The sequence below is a fragment of the Rhodnius prolixus genome, unplaced genomic scaffold, assembly GCF_049639745.1.
Source record: "Rhodnius prolixus isolate KJV_2025 unplaced genomic scaffold, Rpr scaffold_5, whole genome shotgun sequence".
NCBI classification, from domain to species: domain Eukaryota; kingdom Metazoa; phylum Arthropoda; class Insecta; order Hemiptera; family Reduviidae; genus Rhodnius; species Rhodnius prolixus.
In genome coordinates, this window is record NW_027411624.1 from 2,083,076 (window position 1) to 2,097,203 (window position 14,128).

Below are 14,128 nucleotides of genomic sequence, written 5' to 3' on the forward strand. Positions count from 1 at the left end.
TCGAAACAATGGGCTGGTTTTTTGTATCCTTAGCTTTCATTGAATTTAGTTTATACTCAGAAGACGTCTCCAGTGGAACGTAAGTGGAAGTATATACCAAAGATTTTTGCGCCTTAGTAGAAAACATTCTAGTTGAGATTGATATTTTCTTACCCATGCAGGAAACGAACGATAAACAATGAACGAAAATACTTACAGAATTTAGGGCGATCTAAATGAATATTATCTATTAATGATAACCCGTTACAATTATGCCTAAAATAAAAAAAATAATTAAAACAGGAACTACCTATGGGGATTTTGGTCAGCCCACGAATGGAAATTCCACCTATTTAAAAACATCGTTGTTGGTAAATTTTGCGTTGTCGAGCCATAAAATAAAAGATAAAAAATCTGGAATTTACTCCGACAATGCACTCATATGAGCCAAAAAAGTAAGTCGGCTGTCTTGATCCCCCACACGAAACCCCTGAACAATGTGGTACCTAAATGGCTTCATTTGATAGTGCCGGATTATTTCCCACGAGACAGTTTTACTAATTCCCAGAGCTCTAGCCGCATTTCGAACTGAAGTATAAGGATTCTCTTGCACGTAGAGTAATACCTCAAGCTCAGTATCGAAATTACGAACATTTGTAACCCTATTTTTTGGCGATTGGCACTACCAAACAAGCGGAACGTTGTAGCAATAAGAGCAATCGTTTTCCGGCTTGGGTGACTTCGTTGAGGAAATTTCTCCTGGTAAGCCCTTGCAGCTGTTTGAGCTTGAGGACGGCATTCAACAAATATGTTGTACATACATATCAGTTTTTTCATTTTTAGAATATGGACGATTCATCTTGCCGGAACGACTGAAAGTAATTTTAAAACCAAAGCATTGTTTACAACATATGTGATTAAAACAGTAAACAAGAGAGCATTTGTGTAAACATTCATCTTGCATTTTTGTTTTTGCTCTTTGGACAAACCTTTTTGCTTCATCCATAATCAATATTTATTGTTTTTTAATAAAATGCCAACAGACAGCGGTAAACAAAAAAATTGTATTTCAAAAATGCATTCTTGGGAACTACAAAAACAATTTTAATTTTTCAAAAACCATACTTAGGGCTTACATTAAAAACCATACTTAAACCGTACATTGGCAAGAGACTCACCTGGAACCCACATACTCGACTGAAACGACAAGACGTGAACAGACGCTACAAGCTTTATTTTATCTACATTATTTGTAGATTATTATTATTACATTATTTGGAAGGCTATTTAAAAGATTTAAAAAAACATGAATGTACGGTTTACCATTTATTTTTAGTAAAAAAGTAAACATTCAAAATGTAATTGGGTTTATTGATTGTCATGAAATTTTGCCTACCACTTTGAACATTTTCTATTCGATGCGAGTTCCAAAAAAGTAATCCCATAAGTTCAGAACCTTAGTCTATTCCAATTTTAAAATGGTAAGTGTATTTAAATGGATTATTTCACACAAATAGAACTTTTTTCGGGTCTGGGCGACGTTCAACAGCAACCAATCGCAACACTTCTTGCCCAGGTGGTTGTTCTTCACAGATTTTTACGAAACTATTAATCTGGAGCCACAATTTTATACTGTAGAAGTTTGGAAAGGTAGGCATTTGTAGTCCAATTTTAATGTGATTCATTAACCGTTTCCAGCGGCAAAGCACTGTCACTACGTTTGCTTTAATGTATTCTTTAAGGCTTTAACCTTGGTCTGTAGGAATAAACCAATTAAAGGAAGCTATAATGCTCCATGAACATTAGCCATCTTATAATCCCATTAGGGCAATAAGTCAATTGTTGTCCTCAAGATAGTAGCACCGTGCAACTGGCTACTTATGGAAGCTGTTTTTCTTACGAACTAAACAGTTATGTGAAGCTAGGGAACGTGAATGATTTTATTCACGTATTTACGGAAGTATATTAAAATTCTATGTAAACTCTTTCCAACATTTCTGTGATATTTTCAAATCAGAGATCATTGGCTCCCGGAGTTTTTTTCAGAGCTGTACCGGTCACAATGTCCACTCATTTCAGACAATATTCTGATTTTTGTGAAATGCCATCGAGATAATGCAATCACTTGCTTTATTCAAAAGTATTGTAATTTATGGATCTAATAGAGAATAATGGAAACTTATTCCAGAAACCTTTCTAAATTCGCTCTTAAAATGAAAACAGTGGATTTATTTGAGAAATCTTAATAATCTGAAATGTGCAAATTGTATCAGGCAGGTTTTACATCCAACTACAGATCAGAAGTCGTGGTCGGAGGCGGATAGCTTTCTTTAATTTAAATTAATTTTTATGTTTTAGACATAACTGTAATCTATATTTGCGCATGATCGTAACAGAAAGATAATAATAACGCTTACCTCTAATCTAAATGAGTCATTCTAAAATTCTAGTAATTTAAATTTATGAATTCATAAACTTTAGATCGAACTTTAGGATACGCCACAGTTTGCGGCCATAGATTGTGTGTAAGCAAGTCCCCGTAATTCACACTCAATCACTCTTCAAGTGGAAACATCTAAAATAAATTTATAAGAATATAAAAAAAAAATACAAATAAACAATAAAAACATCATGAATGGAGAATTTTTATTAATTTTACAACAAAACAATTTTTTAATTTAACTTAGATTACATTGCACACGATTGACTTAAATATCAGCAAATATTTTAACACTATAAATCTTTATCAATAGTATTGATTTCCACTAAAACGAGCTCAATCGCCTTTGTCAAACTGATAGACCATCATCAGGTATGAGTAAATTCCTTGGCCTACCTATTAAACATTCATATATTTATTACAAATACAATAACGATGACAAATAAAAATAGAACGTGGTAATTAGTGGTTGAAAAATTCAAAAATATATTGAAAAAGTAAAAGAGATCAATATACAAACTTAAATGTATTTATTCAAATTAAATACAATATTGTGGAACGTTCGAGCCATCAAACAACGCAGGCATCGCAGAATTTTTAAAATATCTTTCAAATGAAGAATCACCTATAAGAAAACTTTCTTCAAGATACTCGTAGGCCCAGTTTTTGTGATATGTTGTTACAAAAAAAATGCAAACCCATTTCATTTCAATTGTTTTAATAGATTAAAACTGATTTTGTGCGCTGAATGAGCGAGTGAATCGTCGATTTACCAATTCACCTGGAAACGAAACAGCAATCAAAGCGCTGGGCAGCCGCAACGATGAAAAATGCAATGTAGATTTCAATCGCCGGAAAGAACACAGTTAGTGCTGTCTCCGATGCAAAAGGGATTTATTATTATTATGTTGAAAGGGTGATTGGAGAATTGAACAAAAATATTCTGAACTAACTGTACGAAACATTTTTCTAGAAGATCGCACAGACCGCAAAAGAATATAATTAAATAAGGTTTCAGCAGTACAATGCATCTGCTCACAAAGATGCTTTGGAACAACCCTCAAACTTCTACCTACTATTCCCAAAACTAAAGATAGCTGGAAAACGTTTACAATATTGTGAAGAGGGAACAGCAGCCTGTTTTGCACACCTTCCAGAAACCTGCCCCTGAGAAATACGGGTTTAAGAGGGGACAAGAGCGGGATATATCCTCTCTGAAGCATTGGAAGCTCGGATTTCTGGATTATCACCTCTTTTGGAGCTTCCCCCAAAAAAAATCTAGATTTACTTTCTGTTAGTTCGAAAAAATGTTGATTAGTAAACCAGGAAGAGAGAGTAACATTTTTTCTCAAATTTTTACCGAAGCAAAGCAGACATAGTTGAAGGCTACCATTCTTCTAAAACTTAGAGCAATGGGCTTCAAAGTCACTGTCATCACCTGCCCTAGATATCTTCGGCTCGCTGGCTTTTCCTCGTACCAATCACACATGTAGCAACTTGTATGTAATTTCTCTAACTGAAATATTAAATACCGTAAAAAAAGGGTTAGACATATAGACCAATGTTCTTAGATCCATCATTATTTTCTAAATACGATACCTGAGTACTGATTTCCTGTCCGCAAGCGCACAAGACGAAGGGTGCTGCGGCGGTAACTATAAATTTATAGATGTAATCTATTGCTCGTATATTGAGTTTTTTTACAGCCTGCAAAACAGAAGAAAAATCAATAATTATTATACTTAATTAGATACGAAAAAAAATAATTAAAGTAGAAAATTAAATATATTTATTTAGCAGCTTGAAAAACAGGCCCTCACACCACTTTCTCAAACTCTTTAAACCTTACAAAAGAAAAAATCCTTTACTAGTAAGAAAAAGAAAAAACATACAATTTATTTTAAAAAATGGCACGAATTAAGTATTTTGAGTGTTCAAAATTAGTAGAGTTTTTAATCGATTTGGACAATCTTGCAATTCTACCAGCTTCTTGAATTTAATGCTCAATTTTAATTGATTCACCTTAATGAAAGTGTATCCAAATCCACATGGTTGTAAGGATGATATAATGATTTCTACGTACAGCTGGCCGGAGAATATTTCATTGTAATCTCTTAGTAATCTGGAAAATAAATTAGAATTAGACACCACAAGGTGAGAGAGAGAGAGAGATTTACAAATCTATTTTGCACTCCATTTACAGTTTCTTCGCGTGTGCTGGTGTAGTGGTTACGAGCGTGGATTTGTGAATAGATGGTCCCCAGTTATTATGCTGCGTGCAGCTACTTTCTATTTGTTAAAAAAAATGTTATTTAGTAAACCATGAGCTACCGCCCCCGTCCACGAAATTGGTAGTTGGACGTTAAGCCCCACCTGAAAAATAGGTGATTGTTTTTATTGCATTTTAATAACTTATCTATCAACCTTGTCACCCCTTTTAACTCCTTTAGAAAAATACAGCAAGCAAACTATAATAAAAGTGATCAAATATGGAACCGTGCAAACAATCTCTACAAGAAAATAACCACATCTATTTCCTATAATCCCTACTGAACTCTACAGTGCATCCTCGCTATAATAGCATGCCCGCTATCCCTCGAGCTATCAGACTAGCTCCGCAAGCAGTTTACTCTAATTCCTGGCAAAACATTCATTGGCAGTTAACTTAATTCTTCTCCAGGTGTTTTCTACTTACAGTTTCTGATACTTATTTATCAAACTTCACATCGGGATATATTTATGAGACAGTTTCAAGTTCATAAGACCTTAAAGAGCAGGGTTTTCACCCCTCTTCTTCTACTGAACTACAGAAATTTTCATTTTTCTTTTTCTACGTTCAAAATTATATTTAAACTTTAGAAAGAAGAAGTACTCACTCAATAATTTCTTTATGTTGTCGATAAACCTCCTTATTATCTACCTTCAGCGTCTCAAATCTAGACTGAAGAACTTGTAGAAATGCGGACAATTCAACGGTGAATATAAAATTGAAAACGGTAAACGCCATGTAGATGGAGGCTGCTGGGAATGTACTCACTATGGCCACTAGTGTGGCTCCCAGGTAGGTCTCAACGTCTCTGATCTGCCAAGGGACCCACAACTACAAGAAAAGAAGAAAACATCAGACTACGGCAATCCTCCGAAGAAACTAACAATAAAAACGCAACGGATTACAATTTTCTTTACCTGCAAAACTAAATGTGGTTTTTCACTCCCAGTGACCGCGTCTATTATAATATTTGAGATCGTCGAGAAAATCGGACAACTTGCAAAAAACATTCCATAATAAAAGGCAACTTTCAGTGAAAATTGATCTGCCCACAAAACCAAATGTTTTCTCCTATTATCTTGTAAGAATTTTTGGCGAACATTTTCAAATCTGTGTAAATAAAAAAATATTTTAGTCGTATTTAAATATAGTAATTTCCACTTTCACTTTTTGTCAACGTGTTACCTATTAATCAGTTGGCGAATTTCCGTTTGATTCCTGAGTATATTGATCATTTTACTATTGACCTGAATGGATATTGTAAAAGTGGAAAGTGCTGATACAAACTCTGGTAATTCTTCCTGACCCCATATTAGATCCGCGGCTACAAAAGAAGAAAAATATTTTTTTATCAAGAAAATGCTTTCACCAAAAATATAATAAAGTTTCTTCATTTATTAGAGGTTTGCGTCATCTGTCAACTTTATTACTAGAATTTTCATTTATTAGAAGTTTGCGTCATCTGTCAACTTTATTACTAGAATTTTCCTTGGAATTTCAGTAGGAGTTTTGCAGATTTCATTGATTTCGAGTTGTCAGACTTAGAAGACCGACAACACAATGGGTTGCGATCAAATGAGGTCGAATGTGACTTTTTTTGAGTAGAACCGTCTTACCTTAAGTCTCTTCCAAAGAATTCTGAAACTGGCAAACGACTACGGATATATCCTGTTCCAACATCCGTCTTCTAAACCTTTTTCCTTCGAAGGTAGCCCCAGAGTTCACTCAATTGAAAATTCTTGTATGACTTACCATTATCGTAAAGAATAAGTCCAGAAGTCTATGATCCAGCACTTTCTAGGTCTACACTTTAAATACCTTCACGAAACTATTTTCACAAGCTAGCACTAGTTAGAGATTTTGTTTGGGTAAATCTTACTGCTACGTTGCTGAACATTAAGAGAGTAGTCATGATTAGCTTAGTTTCAATTGGAATCTCGCATTGCTTCTAAAAAAGAAGCGTTTCCAATTTAAACTAATTCATCTGAAAGTTGGTAGCACTCTATGTTTCATTGAAAAATCAGGGGAAAAACAAGTTATAATTTCCTCAACTTGCTGATGGTGATGACCCCAGAAGAAATAACGTTTCCACAGAAACCTTCTTTGGGTGCGTTCCACTTGGCGACCACAACGACCACGACCACGACCGCGATTTTGGCCGTTCCACTTGCTTGTGAGCGTTGCGATCGAAAACCCAAGTGGAACGGACTGTGGGCGTTTTAACCGTTCATGTAAACATTGCATATGGCGGCCTCGAAAATAAGTTAGAAGCTTGAAGAGGTTATTTTTTAATTTAAACCCCATGTATAAGCAGTTATAATAAACTTTATTAATTATTGGTAAAGTTGACTTATATTAAAAGAATATATATAATTCAATTTTTTATATTACATTTTAGTGGAGTATTTATAAAATTTACGTTTAAATAAAATTAAAATGTCTTTTGTGGCAACAGTTGGATATTTATTAATAATGCTTTAGAAAGTTCTTTATCTAGTTCCGATTAGAGTGGAATGTAATTTTACAAAATCGCAATGATAAAAAGCGAAAACTTAGGCCACGTATTATTAGCTATCAGAGTAATTGATCTTTATTCAAATGAAGAATTTAAAAGTTATTTCAGGTAAATGATTTTGTGTTATTCAGTGATTTAGTGTGTAAAGGGATAAGTAATTATTTATTTATTTATTTTTTGGAGACTTTCGAGAAACACATTCTATTATTTACATGAAATAATACTTTCATTTACATGAGATAATTTTTTCGGTCGCCATATTTTGTTTTAAAAATTGCGCCAACTCTGAACGCCCACTCTATAGATGGGGCGTTGTGGTCGTTGTGTGGGCGAAAATAATGACGTCATTAGTGACGTTTTCGCCACGACCACAACGACCGCGGTCGCCAAGTGGAACACCTGAAAGTATGTTTTGGTCGTTGTGGTCGCCAAGTGGAACGCACCCTTTGCGAACCGTATAACCTTCCTCTGCTTAAGCTGGTCTTTTTTCAGCATGCCCATTCGTAAAGATAAGAAATTATTTAATAGTTTATCGAAATTAAATAAGAAATAACTGAGAGTGACGATTCCGAGATGACTAATTTGCTAAGTCCCAGTCTCTGAGATTTTCCGACAGATTTAAGTAATGACTTAAACTGACAATGAACACTAACAATACACGATATTCTCTCAGTGTCTCTCGCACATTTAATTATATTGTTTCAATTTTATCTCTCTCGTAATTGTGATTATCAATCCTATTGATTATGAGCACCTGGTCAAACTACTTAATATGCTTTATTGCAAATGTAACGGGAGTTACGTATGCTTGGTTTTTAACCTCACTCGTTAACAATGATTGACAAAAATATGTTAAATGAATCATTTACCCTAGTCACGTATTGATTTAATAAGTTCATAGATTTAAAAATGGTTCTTAAATTTGAACTGATTAATCACTATTAGTAATTGAATCTTTTTTTCCACTGTTCAAGCGAAACAATTTGACTTCTTGGAAATCTCACTACTCCCGATTTGGAAAGACAATTTAACACTTCTTTTTAAAGATAATAGCTGAAGTAGAGGTAACCTATTTCTGGATATATAAAATAGTGAAGAATGTTTCTAGGTTGGACCCATAACTTTTAAGGAATCTGCACATAATCGCTGATACGATTTCCATAGAAGATTCATTTTCAAGCCAAACCAACAGTCAACTTACTTGATAAGACCGTCAGACAGCTACTGCTTAACACCATTACCGTAGTGTAAACCAGCGACCACGGCCTACCTTCTTGGTTCATAATGCCAGCATATTTAAGGCTTTTGTAGGCAAGTTTAAAGGGTGATTTATCTTCTTTTAACTGGAATTAAGAAAGAGTTTTGTAAATTTAAATTAATATTATCAATTATAAATACCATTTACTATCAAAGGTAACACAAAAAAACTGTGCGTTCTTCTCAAGCATACAGTTACTTTAGAATAAGTGGGTACTGATCAGATTAAATTGAGAGGAAAAAAGTAAAACCGATATCATGGTCAAGTAATAGATTTAGTCAATAAATATTGAATATAAACTACTTTTCTGACGTAGCTGTATCATTGAATCAGCATAAAAATAACGATAGAAGCAACATGGGGGGGGGATAATTAAATAATAAAACAGAAAAATATAATAAAAAAATAAAGAAAAAGGTAAAGTAATGTTTACCGACGTCATTACAGCTGAACATCACCTCTGTAGATCTGTCTGTCAACTGACCAGGAATGACTATTGAGCGGTTTGTAATAACAACTCATTGCCCCATGTTTGAAGGGTTCAGCCGAATATATAAATCCTCCCCCCCCGGATCATTGTGACTTATTATCGATGAGTACTTCATCAGTATGCTTCTTAATTACTGTAATTCACTTCTTTCTTCATTATCTCTATAAGACTGTAATTATTACATAACTTCTCCATTTACAATTTATACTGGAGAAACAAACCAAATAAGTAATTAACTGAAAATAACTGGGTACATAGTTTTGGTTAGATTAGTTAATGTCATATGATTATCCCGTTATACTATAATAGTAGACCATTTTCTTATATCTGATAATAATACTGTGTTTTTGTAATAGAGCATTAACTCTGTTCATAGTTACAAGTTTTAAGGTAATTTTTATAGTCTTGTTTTACTGTCATTTATTTTTTTTTTTTTTTCAGATCGTTGCGTACATATTGATCTTTTATTTAATATTTTTTAATAGAAAAGGTTTCTTAAACTTTGATTTTAATTATTTACTGTTCGCAGTTTTCAAAACCCCACCTAATCACTCAGCATTAAGCTTTATGCTCCTATAAGAGGTAAAATTGTTGGGCCGAATAAAATATTGATACATTTTCTCTGAAATATGCGTGTGAAGTTTGGTTTATACAGAAAAAACTACACACAGACCAGAATAAACGTTTACTTTAGCGGGGTAACACAAATCGTGGTAACCAAAACGTGCTGATGGAAACTCACCTTGCTGAAATAGAATTTATTAACTGCAGATTTTTCTTACAGAATGTTGGCCGTTGCAATTGACCCAATGAATTAAGGCCAGCTTCCACTTATCTCCACAGGCCTCGCAGGGTGTGGGATCCTTATGTCCTCTTTTCCTTCCCTCTCGCGGACCAGTACTACTTGACCCCTCTCTCTCCGACCTTTTCACATATGATTCCCCAAATTCTTGCTGATTTCGGTGCCGTCAATGCATTTGTCCTTTCTCCTTCTTTCTTCCATTCTGCATCTTAATAATGTTTACCTCTTTCATTCCATGGATGGATCTGGAGATCATCTAAATGTTTTCACTCTAAACCAATCCAGACTAATAATTTTCAACTACACTATCAACTCGCCTAATAGACTGACTTTTAAAATATGTTTTACTATAAAATAAACAAATGATAATGAAACATAAATTTCAAAAAACAAATTTTATTTAATAATTTCAAAATTTTACATAGTATGGTACATACGCAAATTTGTGGGAAACTTCCTTTGTTTTAGCATTTTTCGAATTTTGTTCATGCTATTATTTATTTCTGTAGAAAAATACAGTGTTTAACGCTTGGTTAAAGTTTTATTTCGTCTTTTTCAGTTTATACACTTAATAGTGTTCTCGTGAACAATATCTGAATTTTAGTTTGTTAAAGATACAATTTACATTCTCGTGGAATAAAGTAATAATTTAAACTTAGAATTCTAGGTTAGCGAGGAATCGGTCAAATAAAAAACAAACTCGTCTCTTTGCCAACGTTTCGACAAATATATATTGTCCTCTTCTGGGCGTGGCTATGCGGGTTGGTTGAGTTACAGAAACTATTGTAGATCAGTGAGAACTTTCTTCCTTTCCTTACGTACAGTGGATTTAGTAGATAATTTAGTAATTTATTTTTCCTTTGTGAGTTACGATTGATTACACTGACAGCCCGACACCTACAAGCAGGCAGACATTAAAAATTTGTAATAACCATTTTTCTCCGATTCTGGGGACCTCAAAACAGGAATTTACCTTTTTTCTTCTTCTTTCTTTTAAACCTCCCGAAATCACTAACACACCAGTTCTTGTTAGAAATGTTATTTCCCTTGTAACCTACATATTTCCTATCTCCAAGTGCGGGAAACTCAGCGTACTGGGAATGTTTCTGTACCTTAGCTGCTTCCAGTTTATCTACGTGAGTAATAACTTGATTAATCAGTAAACTTATTAGTGCAACAATGAAGACGTATCAATAGAATAAAAACAAGAAGTAAAATATCTCCAGAAAACTTTCAGGATTAGGCAGCTTGTTCCCAAAAAAATGTACATTATCCCATTCATTCAAAAAATATGCACTTTAGTTTGGACTTAAAAAGAAGTTCATACCTGCAACAATAAATGTTGCTTTACCATGTTAGTGCTGAAGTCCAGGGTAGCGTTGGAAATCATTGGAGAATGTCAGCACTACGCTATGAATATCCCATAGGAACTTAGGTACGGTTTGGCCGATTTTCTCCGTTTATTATGTTGTGACGTTGGTCCATATCTTACAGAATATCGTTGCGAATTTTGTCTATTCAGTAAGTTTAATGGTGGGTGAAAATGTTGTTACTTGCTTTAATAAGTAGTAAAATTTTTGTTCCCATTCCAAACAATGGGTAGGTTTTTGTGTATTTCGCTTTCATTGAATTTAGTTTATACTCAGAAGACGTCTCCAGTGGAACGTAAGTGGAAGTATATACCAAAGATTTTTGCGCCTTAGTAGTTGAGAATGATATTTTCTTATCCTTGCAGGAAACGAACAATAAACAATGAACGAAAATACTTACAGAATTTAGGGCGATCTAAATGTATAGTATCCATTAATGATAACCCGTTACAATTATGCCTAAAATTAAAAAAATAAAACAGGAACTACCTATCTAGTATCTGGCGTAACTTTGTTTGATGAAGAAGAATATTGACGGTCTTAGAGTTGACCTGCACCGATATCATCGTAGAAGTCATCGCCATGACTAATTCTGTCAGTTCTTCGTCGCCCACGAAGAGATCCAGAACTAAGAAGATGAGAAAGTTTTCGTCATTTCGTCTGAGGTAAACTACCATTAGGCAGTGTAAAATTATTCTTCAGCCAAACTTGCGTGGAAACTTGGCCATTAATTAAAAAAGATGAAGATAAATCAGTGTATTTTTCTTTCGTATTTTTATGTCCAGCAGATCAAGTCTCCTCTCAGTAATCAAGGTTCCTACTAGTCGTTTTTCCGTATTCGCTCTCTAATCTCCAAGTATTAAAGTCCTCAATCGCAAACTAGCAATTACAGTGCAATCAGATATTGTTGAAGAGACATTTCCTTTTTCCCTGTCATAGTTTTCTCGAAATCTGACACCAAATGCAGAACACTTTTTGGAGATTTTTACTGACCATTCTTGCGAGATTTAGTCCGAATCAAGACCTGCAACTAGTTAAAGGTGAAAACGCTTCCAGTTTTACTCTTTGTCTTGACCTGCATAGGCTATAGTGGAATGAACTTGTTTGAAGTATGCTGGTCATAAGAAACTGCCTCTCCAGCCTAAAAGCTCTTTTAGGTCGCAAAACAGAAGGGTGTTTCCTGGACTATAGCTATGTTACCTCACCCAATACGGGATGTCCGTCTGCCCTCAAGAGGCCCTCCAAATCTGCCCAAAGGCAACCCAGACAAAAGAAGTAATACTTCATATATGTAGGAAAATTGACGGTGAAGGGGTAGAAGGAAGGATGTTAGAGTGAGGAATCCGTTTGAGTTACGCAGTTGTTATCAAGTTGTACTAGCTGAAGTCGCTCTTTTCCTTTAAGTAGTAAACAGCTGTTTAAAGGAGTTTGTTTTTCTCAGGTTGCTAGGTTACGGATATGTGTTTCGATATGCTAATGGAACAGTTGACATTGAGATATTATAAGAGAAATGCAGTCCTTTATGAGAGTTCTGTGTTTTTGGTCGCTTTTAATTAGGGTGTTTATGTATTTATTAAACTGTTGGATTGAGTTGTATTTTGAAAATTGATTAAAGCAATGATTTTCTGAAGTTATAAAAGCCTTCATTAAGCCATTATCAAATCCCCATCCACATATAATATTATATACAGGGTGTCCGGGCTAAGTTGTCCACCCAATTTACTCGGTAATTATTGATGATGGGAAAAAACTTCAAATCGTAACTCCCTTTATTTTTTGAGTAGTACCTAAAGATATTGTAAAAAACGAAATTCTGCTGCTGATATGCAGGTTAGAGGTACAAACTTTTTTTTCCAAATGAGAACCCCTATTTTTTTGTTACGAATTCTAAAAGCACTTTGTTTTTGTGAGAAAAACTGTTTTTTGAAAAATTAAAATTGCTTTTGTAGTTCCCAAGTTATGCATTTTTTAAAAACAAGTTTTTTTTACCGCTGTCTGCTGACATTTTATTAAAATTGATTGTGGATAAAGCAAAAGAGTCTGTCTGAAGAGGAAAAACAAAAATGCAAGATGAATGTTTACACAAACGCTCTCTTGTAATCTTCAAGAAGCTTGGGAAGTGTTTCTTACAAAAAAATTAAAAAAAATTCTCTCCATTAAGATTTTGTTCATAAAAGTATGGGCCGATTAATTTATTGCCAATCAATCCACACCATACATTTATGCTTATAACAACTTGATGATGGGACTGATAAGATAGATGGGGATTTTGGTCAGCCCACGAACGGAAATTCCACCTTTTAAAACCACCGTTATTGGTAAATTTTGCCTCGTCGTTCCATAAAATAAAAGATAAAAAAATCTGGAATTCCCTCCGACAATGCACTCATATGAGCCAAAAAAGTAAGTCGGCGCTCTTGATCCCCTTCACGAAACCCCTGAACAATGTGGTACCTAAATGGCTTCATTTGATAGTGCCTGAGTATTCCCACAAGACAGTTTTACTAATTCCCAGAGCTCTAGCCGCATTTCGAACAGAAGTATAAGGATTCTCTTGCACATAGAGTAATACATCAAGCTCAGTATCGAAATTACGAACATTCCTGACACTATTTTTTGGCCCTTAGCGATTGACACTACTAAACAAGCGGAACGTTGTAGCAATAAGAGCAATCATTTTCCGGCTTGGGGGTCTTCGTTGAGGAAATCTCTCCCGGTAAGCCCTTGCAGCTGTTTGAGCTTGACGACGGCATTCAACAAAAATGTCGTACATATCAGTTTTTTCGTTTTAAATTATGAACGGTTCATCTTGCCGGAATGAATGGAAGTTTAAGGTAGACTGAAGGTACTTTAGTCCAATTTTAATGTGATTCATTGACCGTTTTCCAGCTGTAAAGCACACTGAGTCCCCGTAATTCACACTCAATCACCCTTCAAGTGGAAACATCTAAAATAAATGTAAAAGGACATAAACAAATATACAAATAAACAATAAAAACATCATG

The 14,128-nt window shown here is 34.5% G+C and overlaps 1 protein-coding gene across 1 annotated transcript; it reads right to left on the reverse strand.

Moving 5' to 3' along the window:
- Positions 1–2,595: 2,595 nt before the first annotated feature.
- LOC141457784 (uncharacterized) lies at positions 2,596–9,050 on the reverse strand. Its single transcript, XM_074135035.1, has 9 exons — positions 8,895–9,050; positions 8,405–8,546; positions 5,874–6,012; positions 5,606–5,798; positions 5,296–5,519; positions 4,442–4,541; positions 4,019–4,126; positions 3,780–3,935; positions 2,596–2,815 (listed from the first exon to the last, which is right to left on the reverse strand). Exons 1-9 carry the CDS (start codon positions 8,901–8,903, stop codon positions 2,756–2,758), a joined length of 1,131 nt encoding a protein of 376 aa, XP_073991136.1. The 5' UTR covers positions 8,904–9,050; the 3' UTR covers positions 2,596–2,755.
- Positions 9,051–14,128: the final 5,078 nt, after the last annotated feature.

Coding starts and splice junctions, on each gene's coding strand:
- LOC141457784 (XM_074135035.1), bottom strand. Junction 4,127..4,441: donor TTGGATACACTTTCATTAAG/GTGAATCAATTA, acceptor TCTGTTTTGCAG/GCTGTAAAAAAACTCAATAT. Junction 2,816..3,779: donor ACTATGTCTGCTTTGCTTCG/GTAAAAATTTGA, acceptor AATGTTTAATAG/GTAGGCCAAGGAATTTACTC.